Here is a 16199-nt window from a genome sequence, read left to right as displayed (position 1 = left end):
ATTCAATGCCATGGGGTCTTTTATAAACCTTTTTAGGTTGGAATGGATGAAAATAATTTTTTCTAATGTAGGACTTCTCAGTGAGGCAGATATTAGGCTCCAGAGCCTTAAAATGACATCTGCTTTGAAGTTTAAATCCAAAAGCTGTGAAAGTGTTAAGAATGTATATGCTACATAAAAAAGAAATGAGATTGTTGGAAGCATTACTAATTGCCTACTGTGTGGTGGTTACTTTTTATGCACATTAAGTTGTTTATTTAATTACACCTGTAATAAATATTCAGACACTTCTCATACAAATTCTCATGTGTACTTATATTACCGTCATTCGTATTAGTGGCAAATTTTAAGATCAAATAACTTAGGATGAGTCCTCTTCTAGTGGTTAACAGTGTCATGTAGATGTGTTTACAAATATAGATGTTTTTAGGCATTAGAAAAATGTCTAAAAGACATTTTTAAACTGTTAACAGTGAAAACCAGTGTAGCAAGTTAGTCCTCCATCTGTGGTGCTGGCATCCCATATGGGTGTCAGTTCAAATCCGGGCTACTCCACTTCCTATCCAGCTCCCTTCTTACAGCCTGGGAACGCAGAGGAGGATAACTCAAGTCCTTGGGCCCCTGCACCCATGGGGGAGACCCAGATGAAGCTCCTGGCTTTGAATCACCTCAGTTCTGGATGTTGTACCCATTTTTGGAGTGAACCAGCACATGAAAGATCTCTGTGTCTCTTCTTCTGTCGCTGTAACACTGCCTTTCAAATAAAAATAAATCTTAAAAAAAAACTATTACCAATAGTTATCCCAGGAAGATTAGATATAAGATGCTTAACAGGGAGATAATGTGTTTTATATTGTTCATTCTGGCTTAGTTGAATGATTATGACTTCCTGTTGCTAAAACACACATCCTCTGTTTTTAGGATTTATTTATTTGAAAGGCAGAGAGGGGGAGACAAATCTTTCCACCTGCTGACTCACTCCCTAAATGGCCACAGCCAGGAGCCAGGACCTCCTGCCAGTTTTCTCACATGGGTTCAGGGGACTGAGCATTTGGGGCCATCTGCTGCTGCTTTCCCAAGCACAGTAACAGGGAGCTAGATCAGAAGTGGAGCAGCCAGAACTTGAACCAGTACCCATGTCGGACACCAGCGCCAGCTGTGGTAGCTTTACCCACTGTGCCACAATGCTGGTTCCTAATGTACATGTTCTTTCTGTTCTGTATAAAGAGGAATAAGTTAAAGCTCGGATCAACTATGTAATAGCTTTAAAGAATATACACAGTGAAAAAGCCAGGATTCAGATCACTTCCAAGGATCAGGGATGTGATGAAAATGTGAGTGGTGTTGGTCCTGACCTCAGACTTTATTTCTGCCCAGAAACCCAAGCTGCGAGGTCCACCAGGAGCCAGTGACATATATAGCCATTGACCCTGGCCTGCAGGATGCCCTTCACCAGTGTGTCAACAGCAGGTGCAGTCAGAGGATGGAGAGTGGGTAAGTGAAACCTTTTTCATAAAGAATCATGTCCTTTAGCCTCATTCAACTTTTCCAACTGCTATTAAATAATATTGTTCTTCATGTTTGTAAAGGTATATCAACTTTTCATATCTCAAACTGATTTCCAGAAACCTTATCTCTATAAAATCAGAGTTGCACCATTCATGCTTGTGAAAGTTATTTGGCATGTGTACTCTGTTGGTAGCCTTGTTTGTAAATCAGAAAATTTTTCTTGGAATTAAATAAGTGTGAAGAGGGACAGCACTGTAGCACAGTGGGTTCAACCACTATCTTCAACGCCAGTATCCCATGTGAATGGCAGTTTGAGTTCCAGGTATACAAATTCTTATTCAGCTCTTTGTTCATGTTCCTGGGAAAGCAACAGCAGATGGCCCAGTGCTAGGACCCCTATCTCCCACATGGGAGACCCAAATGAAGCTCCTGGCTTCTGCCTGGCTCAGCCTCGGTGGTTACAGTCAATGTGGAATGAACCAGCAGTTGACAGACGTTTTTCTGGATTTGTGCCCCTCTGTCACTCTGCCTTTCAAATAAATAAATTCTTAAATTAAAAAGAATAAGGAGACATGGCAAAGCTATAAGAGCTCATGGATGCAGATACCTCAAGTTCTTTAACGTTCTTCCCTCACACGGATTCTGAAAACTGAAAACAATTGGCCCCTGTGTCCTCCGCTCCTTCGGCTGTTTTGGACCACACGTGGTACAAATAGTTGCTATGGGGAACTATAACGGGGAGATGTGGTTAGTTTTACCTTTCAAATAAAATGAAAATAAAAACATTTTTAAGTTGAGAAATTGGCAGTAAGGAAATCTGAGTAATTAGCATGGAATTCTCAGACCTACATGACTATGACAATTCTTTCCTTTTCTTTCTTTTTTTTTTTTTTTAATGAACACACTCTTGGGTAAGATGAAGCCAAAATCTCACAAACTTGGGGCCATTTCTGTTTGATTTTGAATAATCCTGCATTAGTCTGTGATGAGTATACCATAATTTAACTCACAGAGAGCAGCGTTATGTCTCTGATTTGCAAGTTGTTGAAAGGCATGGCAGAGCTGACTCCTGGCAGACACGTGCTCTTCTCATGTTAAAGTAAAGGAGCAGGAGCGCTGTGTGCTGCCTAGGCTTGTGTGCGTTCCCTGCCCCGCTGCCTCCTAGGCACCAATGACTGGCTTTCTGGCAGGGACTGCTTCGGTGTGCTGGACTGTGAGTGGTGCATGGTGGGCAGCGATGGAAAGACTCACTTGGACAAATCCTACTGTGCACCCCAGAAGGAATGCTTCGGTGGCATCGTGGGAGCAAAAAGTCCCTATGTCGATGACATGGGAGCAATAGGTATGTTTCTTAGAAACCCAGAGTAATTAAATTCTGGAATACACGTGTTCCTCCCTCTAGGCTAAGACAGAAATCTTAAAATCATCCTCTTTCTGGATTGTTTCACCAGTAGTCTTTAGTCACAAGGCCAAGGCAGATAATTCCCTTCAGGGACGCCTAGATGCTCCGTGCAGAATGAGTGAGCAGCCATCTGTCCTGTCAACGTTTTACAAGCCTGGAATTCATTTCCATAAAGTTTGTTCTCAGACTGAACCTCATTTCTGCATGGCTGAGCTCTAGAGTCTGCTTGAATGCGAGGCCCAGCTGTCAGAAGCACAGGACCAGCGACATGCATAGTGACTACTGCCATCTATCTGAACCAAAGCCTTCCCTCCCAACTTCTGCAAGGTAGAAGTCTTAAGAACGTCTGTGCCTTGCGGTCAACAGATCCACAGGAGAACCTCTGAGGTCAGGTTCTAAGATCATAAAATACTGACCCAAGAGACTAGCCCTCACTTGAATTGTGGGTTGTTTGTCTCATTGTGCTTCTGGAATCAGCCCCAAGTCCTAACTCTGAGTTGGCATGTGAGTCAAAAAGTCAAACTTTGAGGTAATGGAGATGCTTCCTTGACTTACAATGGGATTATAAATCCATCAGACGTTTAAAAATACCTTAATCAAAAAGGGCCACCAAACCTTCCAATCACCATAGCTCAGGAGCAGCCCAATGGAGTGTGGGCTTCCTTGTGCCCAAAGGGCCAACAGGAAGCTCCACTCATGGCTACTACCCAGCATCATGAAACAGGCTGCTACACATGCTACCAGCCCAGGAAAGGAGTCACCATGCAAAACCACAAGTGTGGTTTCTCTCAGGTGTGTATTGTGTTCATACCATCAGAAGTCAGTGTTGTTCATGTGTCTGCCAAACCCCTGCTCACAGTATGCCTTCTTGTCCTTCTACCCAGTTTCGATCCCTACCTCCACATGTGCTTAAGGAATCTGGCCAAGGAATCTCTGCTTGTTTGCTTTCCTGCAGGTGATGAGGTGATCACATTAAACATGATCAAGAGTGCCCCTGTGGGGCCCGTGGCCGGAGGGATCATGGGCTGCATCATGGTGCTGGTCCTTGCTGTGTATGCCTACCGTCACCAGATCCATCGCCGCAGTCACCAGCACATGTCTCCTCTTGCTGCCCAAGGTGAGCTCACTGTGAATCCCAGGACGCCTCCTGGTAGGTGGCAGCCCCCTTTGGGTTGCTTTCAGGCCAGAAGGACAGTGGCCAATTCAGTAAGCCCGTAAGGAGTTATTAGAACAATGCTGCATTTTCCGTTTCCATGGAGTTATTTTGCAAGTCCCTAAAACCTGCTTTCTTCTTTAGTTGCCTACACTCTAGAAACTACATTTTGACTGCCCGGGAAAGCCTTGGGTTCTCCCACTTGTCAGCATTAGCTCTCTGTAGCCTGCCTCTGCAGTGAGCCAGGATCAGGGGCTGGGACACTAAGGGCCAGTTTTGCTTGTCAAATGTGCTACCCTAGTCATTGCCAAAAAACAGGCAAATCAAAGGTATCCCAGATCATTGTTGGCAAGGACAGGAGTCTGTGTGAAGGGACACTTTTGAATAATCACAGCTTTTAAGGCAGGCTAGGTCATGGAGGCCAAATAGAAACTGGTCATGAAGCTGTGATTGTGACCGCGTTACCAGAAGCCTGGAGTGTAAGCATCGATTTGTTGTTAGGGAGCAGAACTGTCCCATGGCTGCGCCTTCCTCCTTAAAGCCCCAGGCGTGTGTTAACCTGATCTTCGTGGAGGTGGAGTCTTCCTCCTGGCTGCTTAGTGCCCCTCTCAGCAGTGCTGGCAGGTGGATGTTGGCATGTTGCAGCGTGAGCTGCGGTCCTGAAGCGGCCATCGTTGGGTACTGTTGCCTGGTTTCACAACAAGGCTGAACACTGTCTCCTTGGTAAGATTTGACTGCACTGCAGGTGACTGTAATCCGGGCCTTCTACAGGCTTTCATGAAGTATTTTGTGAACAAAAGCAGTCATGGGATTAGACCCCTTTTCTCCCATTCCAAGTGCTTTTTTTTTTTTTTCAGTAGGATTGAAGCATCCGTTGACCACCCTCCCCCTCAACTTCTTTGTTCCTCTTCCTTCAGAATTCAATTTCAGGTGCCTCTCTTGATTATTCACTCTTGTTCTCCTTTTGATTCCTGCATCCTCCTTTAAAAAGAAAAAAAATGGAGCACCAGTTCAGCCTTTTCCAAGATAGGATTTGTTCTTGATGGAATGCTGTCACCCAGCCATCAGACGAGCGCTCAGCAGGGTATTAAAGCGGGTGATTTTGTTTGATTAAATAGTCATGTTTCTCTCTTTTTAATGATGGGTAGAGATGTCAGTGCGTATGTCCAACCTGGAGAATGACAGAGATGAAAGAGACGACGACAGCCACGAAGACAGAGGCATCAGTGAGTATTCCGCCGCCTCGCTGCACAATGTGTCAGCGGGGGGCCGATCCAAAATAAATATTCTTTCTTATATCCTTTTGGCTTATATTAAAATTTAAGAAGCCTTGGCAGCATGCAGGGTTTTTTCTTCCCTCCCCTTTTTCTTAGGAAAAAGTACAGGTCTTAGCATTGTGTTAAAAAGTCGCAATTTTTTTTTTCCTTTTTTGCCCTAAAGCCACTCATGCTTCCCCACCTCTCCCAGCCTCATTATCCCCCCCCCACACACACACACACACACACGGTATCTTAGAGGGGAGTTTCAGATGTGCATTTTTTTTCTTTTCTTAATTGATGTATGTAACTCTGGGGGTGGGGGTGAGCATTTTTTTTTTCCAACAAAAATAACTCTGTTACTCATGAGACACTCCGGCTTTCAACTGCCCAAAGCATAGCTACTTGATGGATATAAAGAATATGCCAGTATAACTAAGTACCTCTTACTTTACAAGTGCTAAAATCAGCTCGCCTCATCTTCGGAATTTTTCTGAAGTATTAGTTCTGGGGTCAGCATAACGGAGCTGTGGTGGAGACCCTGCTGGTGCTCCTGTGTCAGCGTGCCAGCGTTCACGCCGCACCCCCATTTCCAATTCCAGCTCACTGCAAATGCCCTCCCCGAAAGGCAGCAGCTCATGGCTCAAGCACTTGAATCCCTGCTATACCCATATGAGAGATTTGGGTTGAATCACCACTCCTGGGGCTGGCCTGACCCAGCCATGGCTCTTAGCAGCCATGAAAGAGCAGACCAATCAACGACACACTCTCTCTGTGTGTCTCTCTGCTTTTTGAAATTTAAAATATATATATATATATATATTTGTCTGGGTTATTTATTCTAACTTGGCAAACAATAGCACTCCCCCATGAGTAAACCTTCCTAAGGCAGTGGTTCTTAAAGCTGAGAGCATAGCAGCAACTGGGTGACCTCCATGTCCTTGGCCTCCCACAGTCAGCAACACACGCTTCATAGCGGCTGTCATCGAGCGGCACGCACACAGCCCAGAAAGGAGGCGCCGCTACTGGGGTCGGTCGGGAACAGAGAGCGATCACGGTAAGTAAGGTCCAGGTGTCTGGGTCCGCTGACCTGAGAAACAGGTGGACTCCATGTGGGATGCCCTCACCACCTCCCTCTTGCCTGTCCTGTGCCGGGGTTTCCCCCCCGCCCCCCCGTGACACCCCACCACGTGACATTGTTTTCTACAAACCTGAGACATGTTCACTTATATCTCGGCTTTCCCAGCCAGATGACCAAATTGCTCTACATAAAAAAATCATTTGGGAGCAGTTGTTTGAGTAGTGGTTAAGATATTATTTAGGGTGCCAAACGGAGTAGCTGGGCTTGACTCCCAGCTTTACTTCTAGTTGCAACTTCCCACTAATGTACAGACTGAAAAGCAGCAGGTGATGCCCCAAGTAAAGGGGTTCCTGCCACCCAGGTGCGAAACCAGCACTCAGTTCCAGGCTCCCCAGCTCCAGATGTTACACGTATCTGGGAGGTAAACCAGTAGATGAAAAGTCTTTCTCTTTCTGCCATTCAGATAAAACTACAAAAAAATGTTTGAAAAGATCATTTTCATCAAAAGAAGAAAAGAATTCCTTTTATCTAAACAGAACTTGCTGACCACTCACTTGACTCTCAGTAAAATTAGCATCGTTCTGGGTCATCCCACCCGGCACTGTTGGTAGGCAAATATTAATGTCAAGTGCTGTCCAGGTACACACTCGTGGGATGTGACAAGAGTCTGTGCTGTCCCCAGCCTTCTCTGGCTGTGAACCTAACCCTTGTCTGGAAGGCTTGGAGAGAAGGTTTTACCAAAGAAGCAGCTGTGCTCTAAACATCCAATAATGGTGGAACAAAAGAAGAGCAAAGGTTCTAAGAGGCGAAAGGACTATTGCGTACCAAATTATGGAGTTAGGCAAGAGTGATTTAAATCTTAGTAGAAAAAATGGAATTATAGGTTTATTTTGGTGCAGAAGAATTTTGAGATTCATGCATGTGAGGGAGTCTCCAGGAAGTTGAGAAAAGCAGGTTGAGCTGCCACCTGGGACAAAAACATCCCGTATGAGTCCCAGTTAGAGTACCAGCTTCCTGCTAATGGAAGATGGTATATTGTTTGGCCTTTGCCCTTTATGTGGGAGACCTGGGTGGAGTTTCTTCTGGACTCCCAGCTTCAGCATGGCCCAAACCCAGCTGTTGCAGTCATTTAGGAAGTAAACCAGCAGATGAAAACAAAATCAAAATATCTCCCTCTCTTTTTCTCTATAACTCTGATAATATTGGGAACGCAAATATACAGAAAGGAGGAGAGACAAAGAGGAAGATCTTCCATCCAATGAATGATTCACTCCCCAGTTGACCACAATGGTCAGAGCTGAACCAATCCAAAGCCAGGAACCTCCTCCTGGTCTCCTACACGGGTGTAGGGTCACAAGACTTTGGGCTGTCCTCGACTGCTTTCCCAGGCCACAAGCAGGGAGCTGGATGGGAAGTGAAGCTGCCAGGATTAGAACCTGTGCCCATATGGATTTCCAGCGTTTGCAAGGCAAGGACTTTAGCTGCTAGGCTACTGTGCCAGGCCCAGTAAAATCTTAAAAAGAAGTTGATGAAACACCTCAGGAAGAGTCAGGTCTAAATTGTGAAGAGGCACTTAACACTAAGAGGCCCCTCGGGTGATCATCAAGCACATGTTCTACCAAAGCCCTGGGCACACTTGGCTTCTCGCTTTTTGCTCGTAGTCACAGAGCACAGCAGGTGCATCCTGTTCTCTAAGCATCCCTGCCACCGTTCCACCAAGACAGGACAGGAGAGGCGGGACTCTGCTTGTCATTATAAAATCTTTTTGTTATTTTTTAGGTTAGCTAAGGGTATCCTATAAATCTTTGATTTATTTATTTTTGTTGGAAAGGCAGATATACAGAGAGGAAGATCTTCCATCTGATGATTCACAATGGCCGGAGCTGAGCCAATCCGAACCCAGGAGCTCCTCCAGGTCTCCCACGCGGGGCAGGGTCCCAAGTCTTTGTCAACTGCTTTCCCAGGCCATAAGTAGGGAGTTGGATGGGAAGTGGGGCCGCCGGGATCAGAACCAGTGCCCGTATGGGATTCCGGTGCATGCAGGGCAAGGACTTTAACCACTATGCCATTGCACCAGACCCAAACCTTTATTTTCTTCCCAGAGTCTGGTCTTTCCCCGCCCCCCAAGTGCATAAATAATATATGTAAGGCTGTTTGACTCAGCTTTTTCCACACCTATCCTGGGGGTTGTGAAAGTCTTCAAGCAGTGTGCTGCACACCTATGTTAACCAAGCAGCCAGTGTTGCCTTCTGCATTCTGCCAGGGATCCCTGCTTCCTTTGGGCAACTGCAGAAGCAGGTGCTCTGTTTCGTAAATCAGAGACTGTTAATTGGGGCTTTCAATGACTGTTCCCACCCACAGAACAGAACCTTGCATTTCTATAGCTAGCTAAAGCAGAACTTGAGTTTTTCAGTTTCTTTGGCTTTCTGGCTTTTTTAAAAAAAAAAAAAAAAAAAAAAACTTTGAACCTGCATAAATTCCTGCTGCCAGGCAGCTCTGTGCCTTCTCCTTGGAATAATAAAACAGGTTTGAGGCTGCTAAAGTTCAACAAGAAAGAATTTCCTATTCAGCATAAAAAGCAAATCTTTTTCTCCCTCACTGACTCCCTCTCTTCCCAAAGGAAAGTTGCATCTATAGCGAATTGGAATTCTGGGTGATGTTTACAATGTCCCGTTGCCCTCTCCCATTGTCTTAGGCAAATGACAAATGAAGCAACAGCTCAGATAAAAGGCAGGTGCAGCAGCAGTATCTGAAAGCAAGGCAGCCAGCGAAGGGATCTGCTTCTTTCATTTTCCACAGTAATTGGCTCCCTGTTATCCCCCAAGGAATCAGAAATAGTTTTTCATGCAGACAGAATGCAACGGCAGAAGAAATAAAAGGCACTGACTTGCCACTTCTTCCAAACACATCATAAAATCAATAGGCTTTAGCTGCTCACCGTCATATCCCTGAACCTAGGGTATGAGTCACTGAAGGCAGTGGCTTTGGGTTCCTGTCCCTGTGCGTGGACGTTAGGTACAGAAATGACTAATTGCTCCGTGGATGTGACCTTGACCTCCCCTCCACCCACCCACCTTTTTTTTTTTTCAGTTGTGGCCTTAGAGGGGCTACTTTGAAAGCTCTGTGTCCTGGTACTTAGGGGTGGGATGAAAATATCTTCCCTGGTCAGGTTATTGTGAGGACTAAATGAAATGACCCATGATAGGCTTGGAGCTCAAGGTTAACCTTCTTCAAGGCCCATCTTGCCCTGAAGGAATTTCTAAGCTGGGAGGAAACCATGAATGAATGCCTGTATTCATGAGGCTGATAAAAGGTGCAGTGTGACAGCTTCTTTAAAGGAGTAGGACAAAGAGGCAGACAGTGCACTGTCATCTGCAGGCACATTACACAGGAGCCCATGGGGACAGCGCGATGCGCCGAGGGGACAGTGGTGCTGTGGTTCTGTGCTACCCAGGGAAAGAATTCAGAGATGTACCAACCCGTGACCGCCATGGACTAGTGCGTGAAATGGAGTTGTGACGCTCCTAGGATTGAAGTTGAATGTTGGCAAGGAAAACTTAGAGACATTCGACTGCATTTTTATCTACAAGTATTTCACATGGCCAGCAGTTGTATTTTTTCAAAACAAACTAATCTTTATTTTCCCATGTTAGAGCCAAAGCCCCTCAAGGAGAACGTGGAATTATTTTTATAGTGGTAGGAGACTACTCAGCCCTTTTTGTTGGCAAATTGTTAAGACCTACAGGTGGAGGTTCAAAACAGTTACTGTTTGTGCATGCCTTTAGCTCTGTACTGAACTTTCCTTTTATTCTGGAAATAGTCATCTGCTGTCTTTTTTTTTTTTTCCAATTACATTTTCCACAAAATCCTCTTGTCTTTGGTCCTTGTGAATTTGTATTTGGGTGGCCATCTCATTAGAAAATTATGCAGACACATTGCGTGAAATTGCTTCTTTGAAAATGGGGGGTTTCTGGGCAGTGCTGTGGCACAGTGAATTCAGCCACTGCTTTCAAAGCTGGCATCCCCATAGGGTGCTGGTCATATCCACTTCCAGTCCAGCTCCCTGCTGATGTGCCTGGGAAAGCAGCTGGAGATGGCAGATGACCCAAGTACATGGGCGCCTGAACCTAAGTGGGGGACCCAGAAGAAGTTCCTTGCTTCAGCCTGGCCATTGTAGCCAGAAGGTGGAACATCCCTCCCTCTCTCCTCTCTCTGTGTAACTCTGCCTTTCAAATAAGTCCGTAAATATCTTTAAAAACAAAAAGAAATGAAAGAAAGGGGGCACTGTTCCCTAGTTCTTGGCAAATTCCAAAATACCTGTAAGGAACATGCTGAAACATGGCTCACAATTCCTTTGCTAGTTCTGCTTACGTTCTCCTGCAGTTACTGCGTGTGGCCACTAGATGGTGAGATGAGTGAGTTGCCCAGAGGGAACTCCCATCTGTTACAATGGAGAGAGGTTTCTTAGGAACCGTCAAATAAACACACGCACTGAGAACATGCCTAGGAGCAAAGGCGGACTCCCGGCTCTTTTCTTCTTTCTGGACCTTGGCTTCCTTCCTGAAGCCTGTTTGTCCCATAGCATTGTGTGTACGGACACTGTCCTATTCATGCCTTTGGATAATATTTACCTTTGCAAGTATAAGAAGAAATGACAGGGGATTGAGCAGTATCCTAGGGAGGGAATTAAAGGGAATGGTCCTAATGGGATTTTATTCAGGAACAGCCTCTGCTGGGGGTGATTATCAGAAAGTGGGACCAAGAAGAAGTGGACCAGGTGGTGGTACCGCAGATTGAGCAGCTGTGTGAAAGACACATCCCAAAGCAGAATGCCAGTTTGTGTCCCAGCTGCTCCGCTTCCCATCCAGCTCCCTGCCAGTGCACCTGGGAAAGCAGCAGATGGCCTAAGAACTTGGACCTGGGACTTCACATGATGGAGATGCTGGCTCCTGACCTGCGCAGTAGATGGAAGATCTCTTTCTTTCTCTGCCTTTCTACCTTTCTCTATCACTGTGCCTTTCAAGTAAACGAATCTTTAGAACAAAGACACATGGTGGCCTCCCAGATGCCTTGGAGACCACTCTATATTCTACCGACCACCTTGGACATGGTCGAGGGCCTGTGCCCAGTGTATCACAGAGCTGTTAGATAACCTGGGCAGATAACCTGGCACGTCCTAGAATGTACATTATCAGTGAGACTGCCAAGTCAGGCCACAGCTAACCCGAACAGCTCACTAACATCCTTGCTGTGGAAATACCATAGTGGGATGAGTGGGGTGTTTTTTTCCAGTGCCCTCTTTGTATGAGACATACAGAGAAATAAATCCTTTGTGATTTAAGAAGAGATAGATAATGGGCACTATATTTTTATTTGATGGTTAAAAAAATAGTAATAAGGGCAAGACATGCACCAAAGGCCGTAGACCTGCTCAGAAAGAGCAGACATGCCCACCCCTGCCATGCCCTTGATGTGTTTGGTGTTTGGGAAGGTTTCCCGGAGAAGACCTTCAGGCCGAAGCTGAAGCAGAAGCACAGTCACAGAAAGGAGGAGTGAACCAAGCAGAAGACCACTGCTGGTCCAGCGCCAGGAATGTTAAAGTGAATGGCCACTGACAGTGCTTGGAGATCAGCACGCAGGATGGTCCTGAGTCTTTGACATGCGCATTGAGATTTTGCTCGAAAGTTCCCTTTTGTCATTTACACGCATAGCATGAGGTGCTTTGAATACACACAGCACTTTGTCCCTGAGGCCTGAGACGCTTGTCTCCTGCCCCACATGAAAGACCCAGCAGTGCCAAAGCTGCGTGCTCAAGGCACGTCCTTTGGCCACTGGCTGCTGAACCTCAGGTGAAGGCGTCGCCATCTCCCCCAGTCTCTGACCCTCGCAACAAGGCTCTCACCCGCCACTCCTGAGTCTTCCACAGGCCAAATGCGCTGCACATTGAACAGCGTCCTGGAGCCAGCTGCTTGCTTCATTTCCCGGCACTGCCTCTGTCCCATTTCAGGTCATCGCCGTCTCCCTGAGGACCATGCCCCTTCCTGTCTGTCACCCATTAGTAAACAAACTCTGGCTCAAAGTTTTGACCTGCCGAGCTGCAATTCTGCTTCTCTGTGCAGACCAACCTTTCCACCAATTTCCCACACCCCCAGAAGCCTTTCAGGCTGCCGCACCATTGCATGAGCCCCTATCCTCAAGGATCTAGGCCAAGTACAGTGGTTGTGGAATTCCTTTCCCCATGCCTCTCTTGGCCTCTGTGTTTTACCCGAAGTTCTGGACTGTGGACTTCAGGGAGCTAGGACTTCTCCTTACCCTTGTTACTTTCTGTCAAGCCTCTAGTCTGGTACCTCAACCCCGGAAGCACTAAGTAATGGCAGACACCCTTGGCATTGAACCCTGCCTCCTGTGTACTGACTGCAGATGATGCTTCTGAGAACTCCACAACCATGACCCACAGACTTTGAAGTTGAAGATGTTATGGAAACAAAATCCATGTTCCTACCTTAAGCCCAGTCTCTGCCTCAGCCTGTCTTATCCTGACTGAGGTCACAGTTACCTTTAGCTAGCCCTCATCAGACTCGGTCAACTTCTCCTGCTTCCAGCCCCGAGATAACCATCCCATCTGTCCAGGCCTCCTCCCTTCACCTCTCATCTAGGCTGGCACAGTAGTCCCCTCACTGCCACCAGAACTCTCTGAACGTAGCCATGATCATTTTTTAACCTGCTCAGTCATTCTCTCTTCTTGGGCCTCAGCCTCATGGTCTGATTTTAACTTATTCCCTGCCTGCTGCATGACCTGTATCCAGCCCCTACCAGCACCTGAACAGCTCAGCAAATGATGTGGCGAGGCTCGAGGCCCCTGGCTCATTCTCCTTCTGGAGTTCAAGCATGGTGCTCGGGAGCAGAAACACACCTTGTGGGCATGTTTCATGATCGCTTGTAAACGCATTAACAAAAGAAACCTCTCTTCTTCATGTTTTGTCATCTCCCTCACCAGCCCATAGTGATCTTCAATGAGTAAATAACTGAACGATCTAGGCCTGTCTTATTTCATCTCTCAGTACCAGCTTTTGAGTTTGTGCAAGGCTATATTTTGAGCTTGATATCTCTTCCAACCAGTGACTTGTACATAGTAGGTGCCCAATAATATTAACTTGGGCTGTTAGGGAATTCTTTCAGTTGAGTTCTGTTTCATCAAGGACAAAGAATGGCCTTTCTCATTTCTGCCCAGGGGATACATTTTCAATAAGCTACTCCTGCTTGGCTGTGTGCACGCACATCCATTTTGAAGCCATCAATGTAGCTAGCACTACCCACGGGTGAGGGCTGATTGATACTAACTGTAGAAGTAGTGAAAATAGTAATGAGCTGTCACTTCTTGGGATGTTTCAAGGAAATTTTTGCAATATTTAAAAGCGTGCCAAGGTTCTTGCAATGGAATCCTTTGATCACCAAGAGTATTTTCTTTTGAAATGTGCATTAACTTAGAATACCAAAAGAGATTAATCTTTCAACAGTGAGCCAGCTTACACAGGGAATAGCTGATTCTTCTACCAGTTGCTGTGAATACATGTGGCACTTATATTTCATTAGGTACCAGGACTTGGGGAGATTTCCTTCGCCTCTCTGATCATCATTGCATTCACTAGAAAATGGGTATTAAAATGCATGCCTCACTGATATGCAAGAATTATCTGACAAGAGTGCCTGCTGTGAAGCAGGTGTTCTGTGGATGTGGGTGACTTTGCTGTTTGGTTTATTGATTCAGGGATCTGAGGTGAGAATTATTGTTTAATGGGAACGGAGAGCCAGTTAACTCTAGCTGCCTGGACCTCTGCATCCAGTCTGCCAACACTGGCATCTGTGTGCTGTGGTGACGTGCCTACCTCCCAGTGCCCAAGAAATCTGGAATGAGATCTCTTTCCTCAGTGACTTGTCTGGTTCCTTTTTGTAGGTTACAGCACCATGAGCCCCCAGGAGGACAGTGAAAACCCTCCTTGCAACAATGACCCCTTGTCAGCCGGGGTGGACGTGGGCAACCACGATGAGGACTTGGACCTGGACGCCCCGCCTCAGACTGCTGCCCTGCTGAGTCACAAGTTCCACCACTACCGCCCACACCACCCCACGCTTCACCACAGCCACCACTTACAGGCGGCCGTGACAGTACACACTGTCGACGCAGAATGCTAACAATCCCCACGCCTCCGAAAGAGATGGGGAGCTAGGGATCCCAGGACATCCTGGATAGAAAAAGGGCCAGCATTTAACTCACAGCAAGAGACTCCCTGTGTGTGTTCGTGCTTTGCCCAGAGTGGTTGAACTCGACTTCCTGCCTGATGACGACATGTTCAGAAGCAAGAGAGACAACAGCAAGATCACATGGGGGAAGACCCAAGTTGATCCTGGAACAGAGGGAAAGCCTGATGAATGAACCCGCCATAATGCAAATGGGATGGAGTGAAGGCTAACCTCCAAACAGACGCAAACCTCTAAGTCGAGCTGAGCCACAGGAATGTTCCAAGGAGCCAGGGTCACCCAGCTGTGCTTAACTGGAAGAGGAATGTCTGCTCAAGCGGAGCCAGGAGACGCGACCTGACCAGATGGCAGCGTTTCTGCGCAGGACCTGGATAGCACGGGGCTGTATGAAACATGCGTGACGCTCTAAGTGATGCATCTCAAAATTTCTAAGTAAAGGATTATTTTTCTACTATTTATTGAATGTTCAAACATTCTCAAACTTTGGGAGAAAGGAAACAAGTGAAGTTTTTCAGCAGTTGTCCTGGAGCTGTTGTGTGTGTGTCATGGAGTGGGTCTTCAATGAAGACGTCTGCTTTGTTGCCTAACCGATCACCGGCCCGCTGCCCTACCCCCTCAGAACGGGACAATGAAGAATCTTCCTCTAATTTGTTTACATCCTTTCATGGAAACACATCTGTATTTGTAATGCAGTATTTCGCTGTGTATGGCAAGAAGGGGCTGAGGAATCCAAGATGCTTTAAGAAGTTTGATTTATTTCCACTCCCCCTGACAGTGCTTTGCTTAGGTTTCCACGAAAACTACTCATTCAACTGCAGCTTCTCCACTAAGGGAGAGGTAGGTTGGGTCTCCTTATTTTTAAAGACTTTATGAAATCTTACATGTCTCATTTTGTCTCTGAGACTTAAGTACAGAAGCAAAGAAGTTTTTAAAATTGTGAGAGTTTGTTCTTAAAGATTTCACTTGAAATCTTAGTTGAAAGCTGCTGCCAGTCATCTCCGAAGTTACCCACCCAACTGCTTTGTGATTCATATAGGGCTGCATCCAATCTGGCCACTAGAACATGAGGGTATTGTGATTTTACGGTAGTGTTCTAATTGCAGTGATGTATTTTAGATTCACATTTTGTGATTCAAATATGTTATAAAGACATTCTTGCACCGTGCGTGTGGTAAATCTTCGTTTATATGTAGTTGGAAAAAAACCCACAGAATAATGTTTTAATGATAGGGTGTCACAATATAATGTAAAAATGTGGTTATTAAGCAGCACAGAAAGTATCCATGTGCTATCAGGAAACCCCTTCATACTGTGTATAAAACTGCAGTCTAGTTCAATAAACTGTGTGCGATGGACAGTTTCGCTGGCTGCCGTGGTGTGTTCATGTGCCTCTTGCTGTGTTCAAGGCAAGTCACGTACGTTTTGCCACCTAGCAGCAGATCAGTTGCCAAACTGAGAGCGGGCCTCCTTTCCGTGGGACAGGCGACCTCGGTGCTTCTTGCTCATCTCAGACATGCATAGAAATGCAAGGATATAACG

At 46.1% G+C, this 16199-nt stretch overlaps 1 protein-coding gene across 1 annotated transcript in view; it reads left to right on the top strand.

The window, feature by feature from the left end:
- Positions 1-14594, top strand: part of CACHD1 (cache domain containing 1) — a 205522-nt gene extending 190928 nt beyond the window's left edge. Inside the window, exons 22-27 of the mRNA XM_040978638.1 lie at positions 1378-1494; positions 2700-2851; positions 3867-4028; positions 5213-5290; positions 6276-6377; positions 14356-14594. Of these exons, the coding sequence (XP_040834572.1) occupies positions 1378-1494; positions 2700-2851; positions 3867-4028; positions 5213-5290; positions 6276-6377; positions 14356-14594 (850 nt within the window). The remainder of the gene's footprint in view (positions 1-1377; positions 1495-2699; positions 2852-3866; positions 4029-5212; positions 5291-6275; positions 6378-14355) is intronic.
- Positions 14595-16199: the final 1605 nt, after the last annotated feature.

This window comes from Ochotona curzoniae, unplaced genomic scaffold, assembly GCF_017591425.1.
Source record: "Ochotona curzoniae isolate NIBS_2020 unplaced genomic scaffold, NIBS_Ocur_1.0 contig_291, whole genome shotgun sequence".
NCBI classification, from domain to species: Eukaryota; Metazoa; Chordata; class Mammalia; order Lagomorpha; family Ochotonidae; genus Ochotona; species Ochotona curzoniae.
This window is presented reverse-complemented; position numbering and strand designations above follow the sequence as displayed.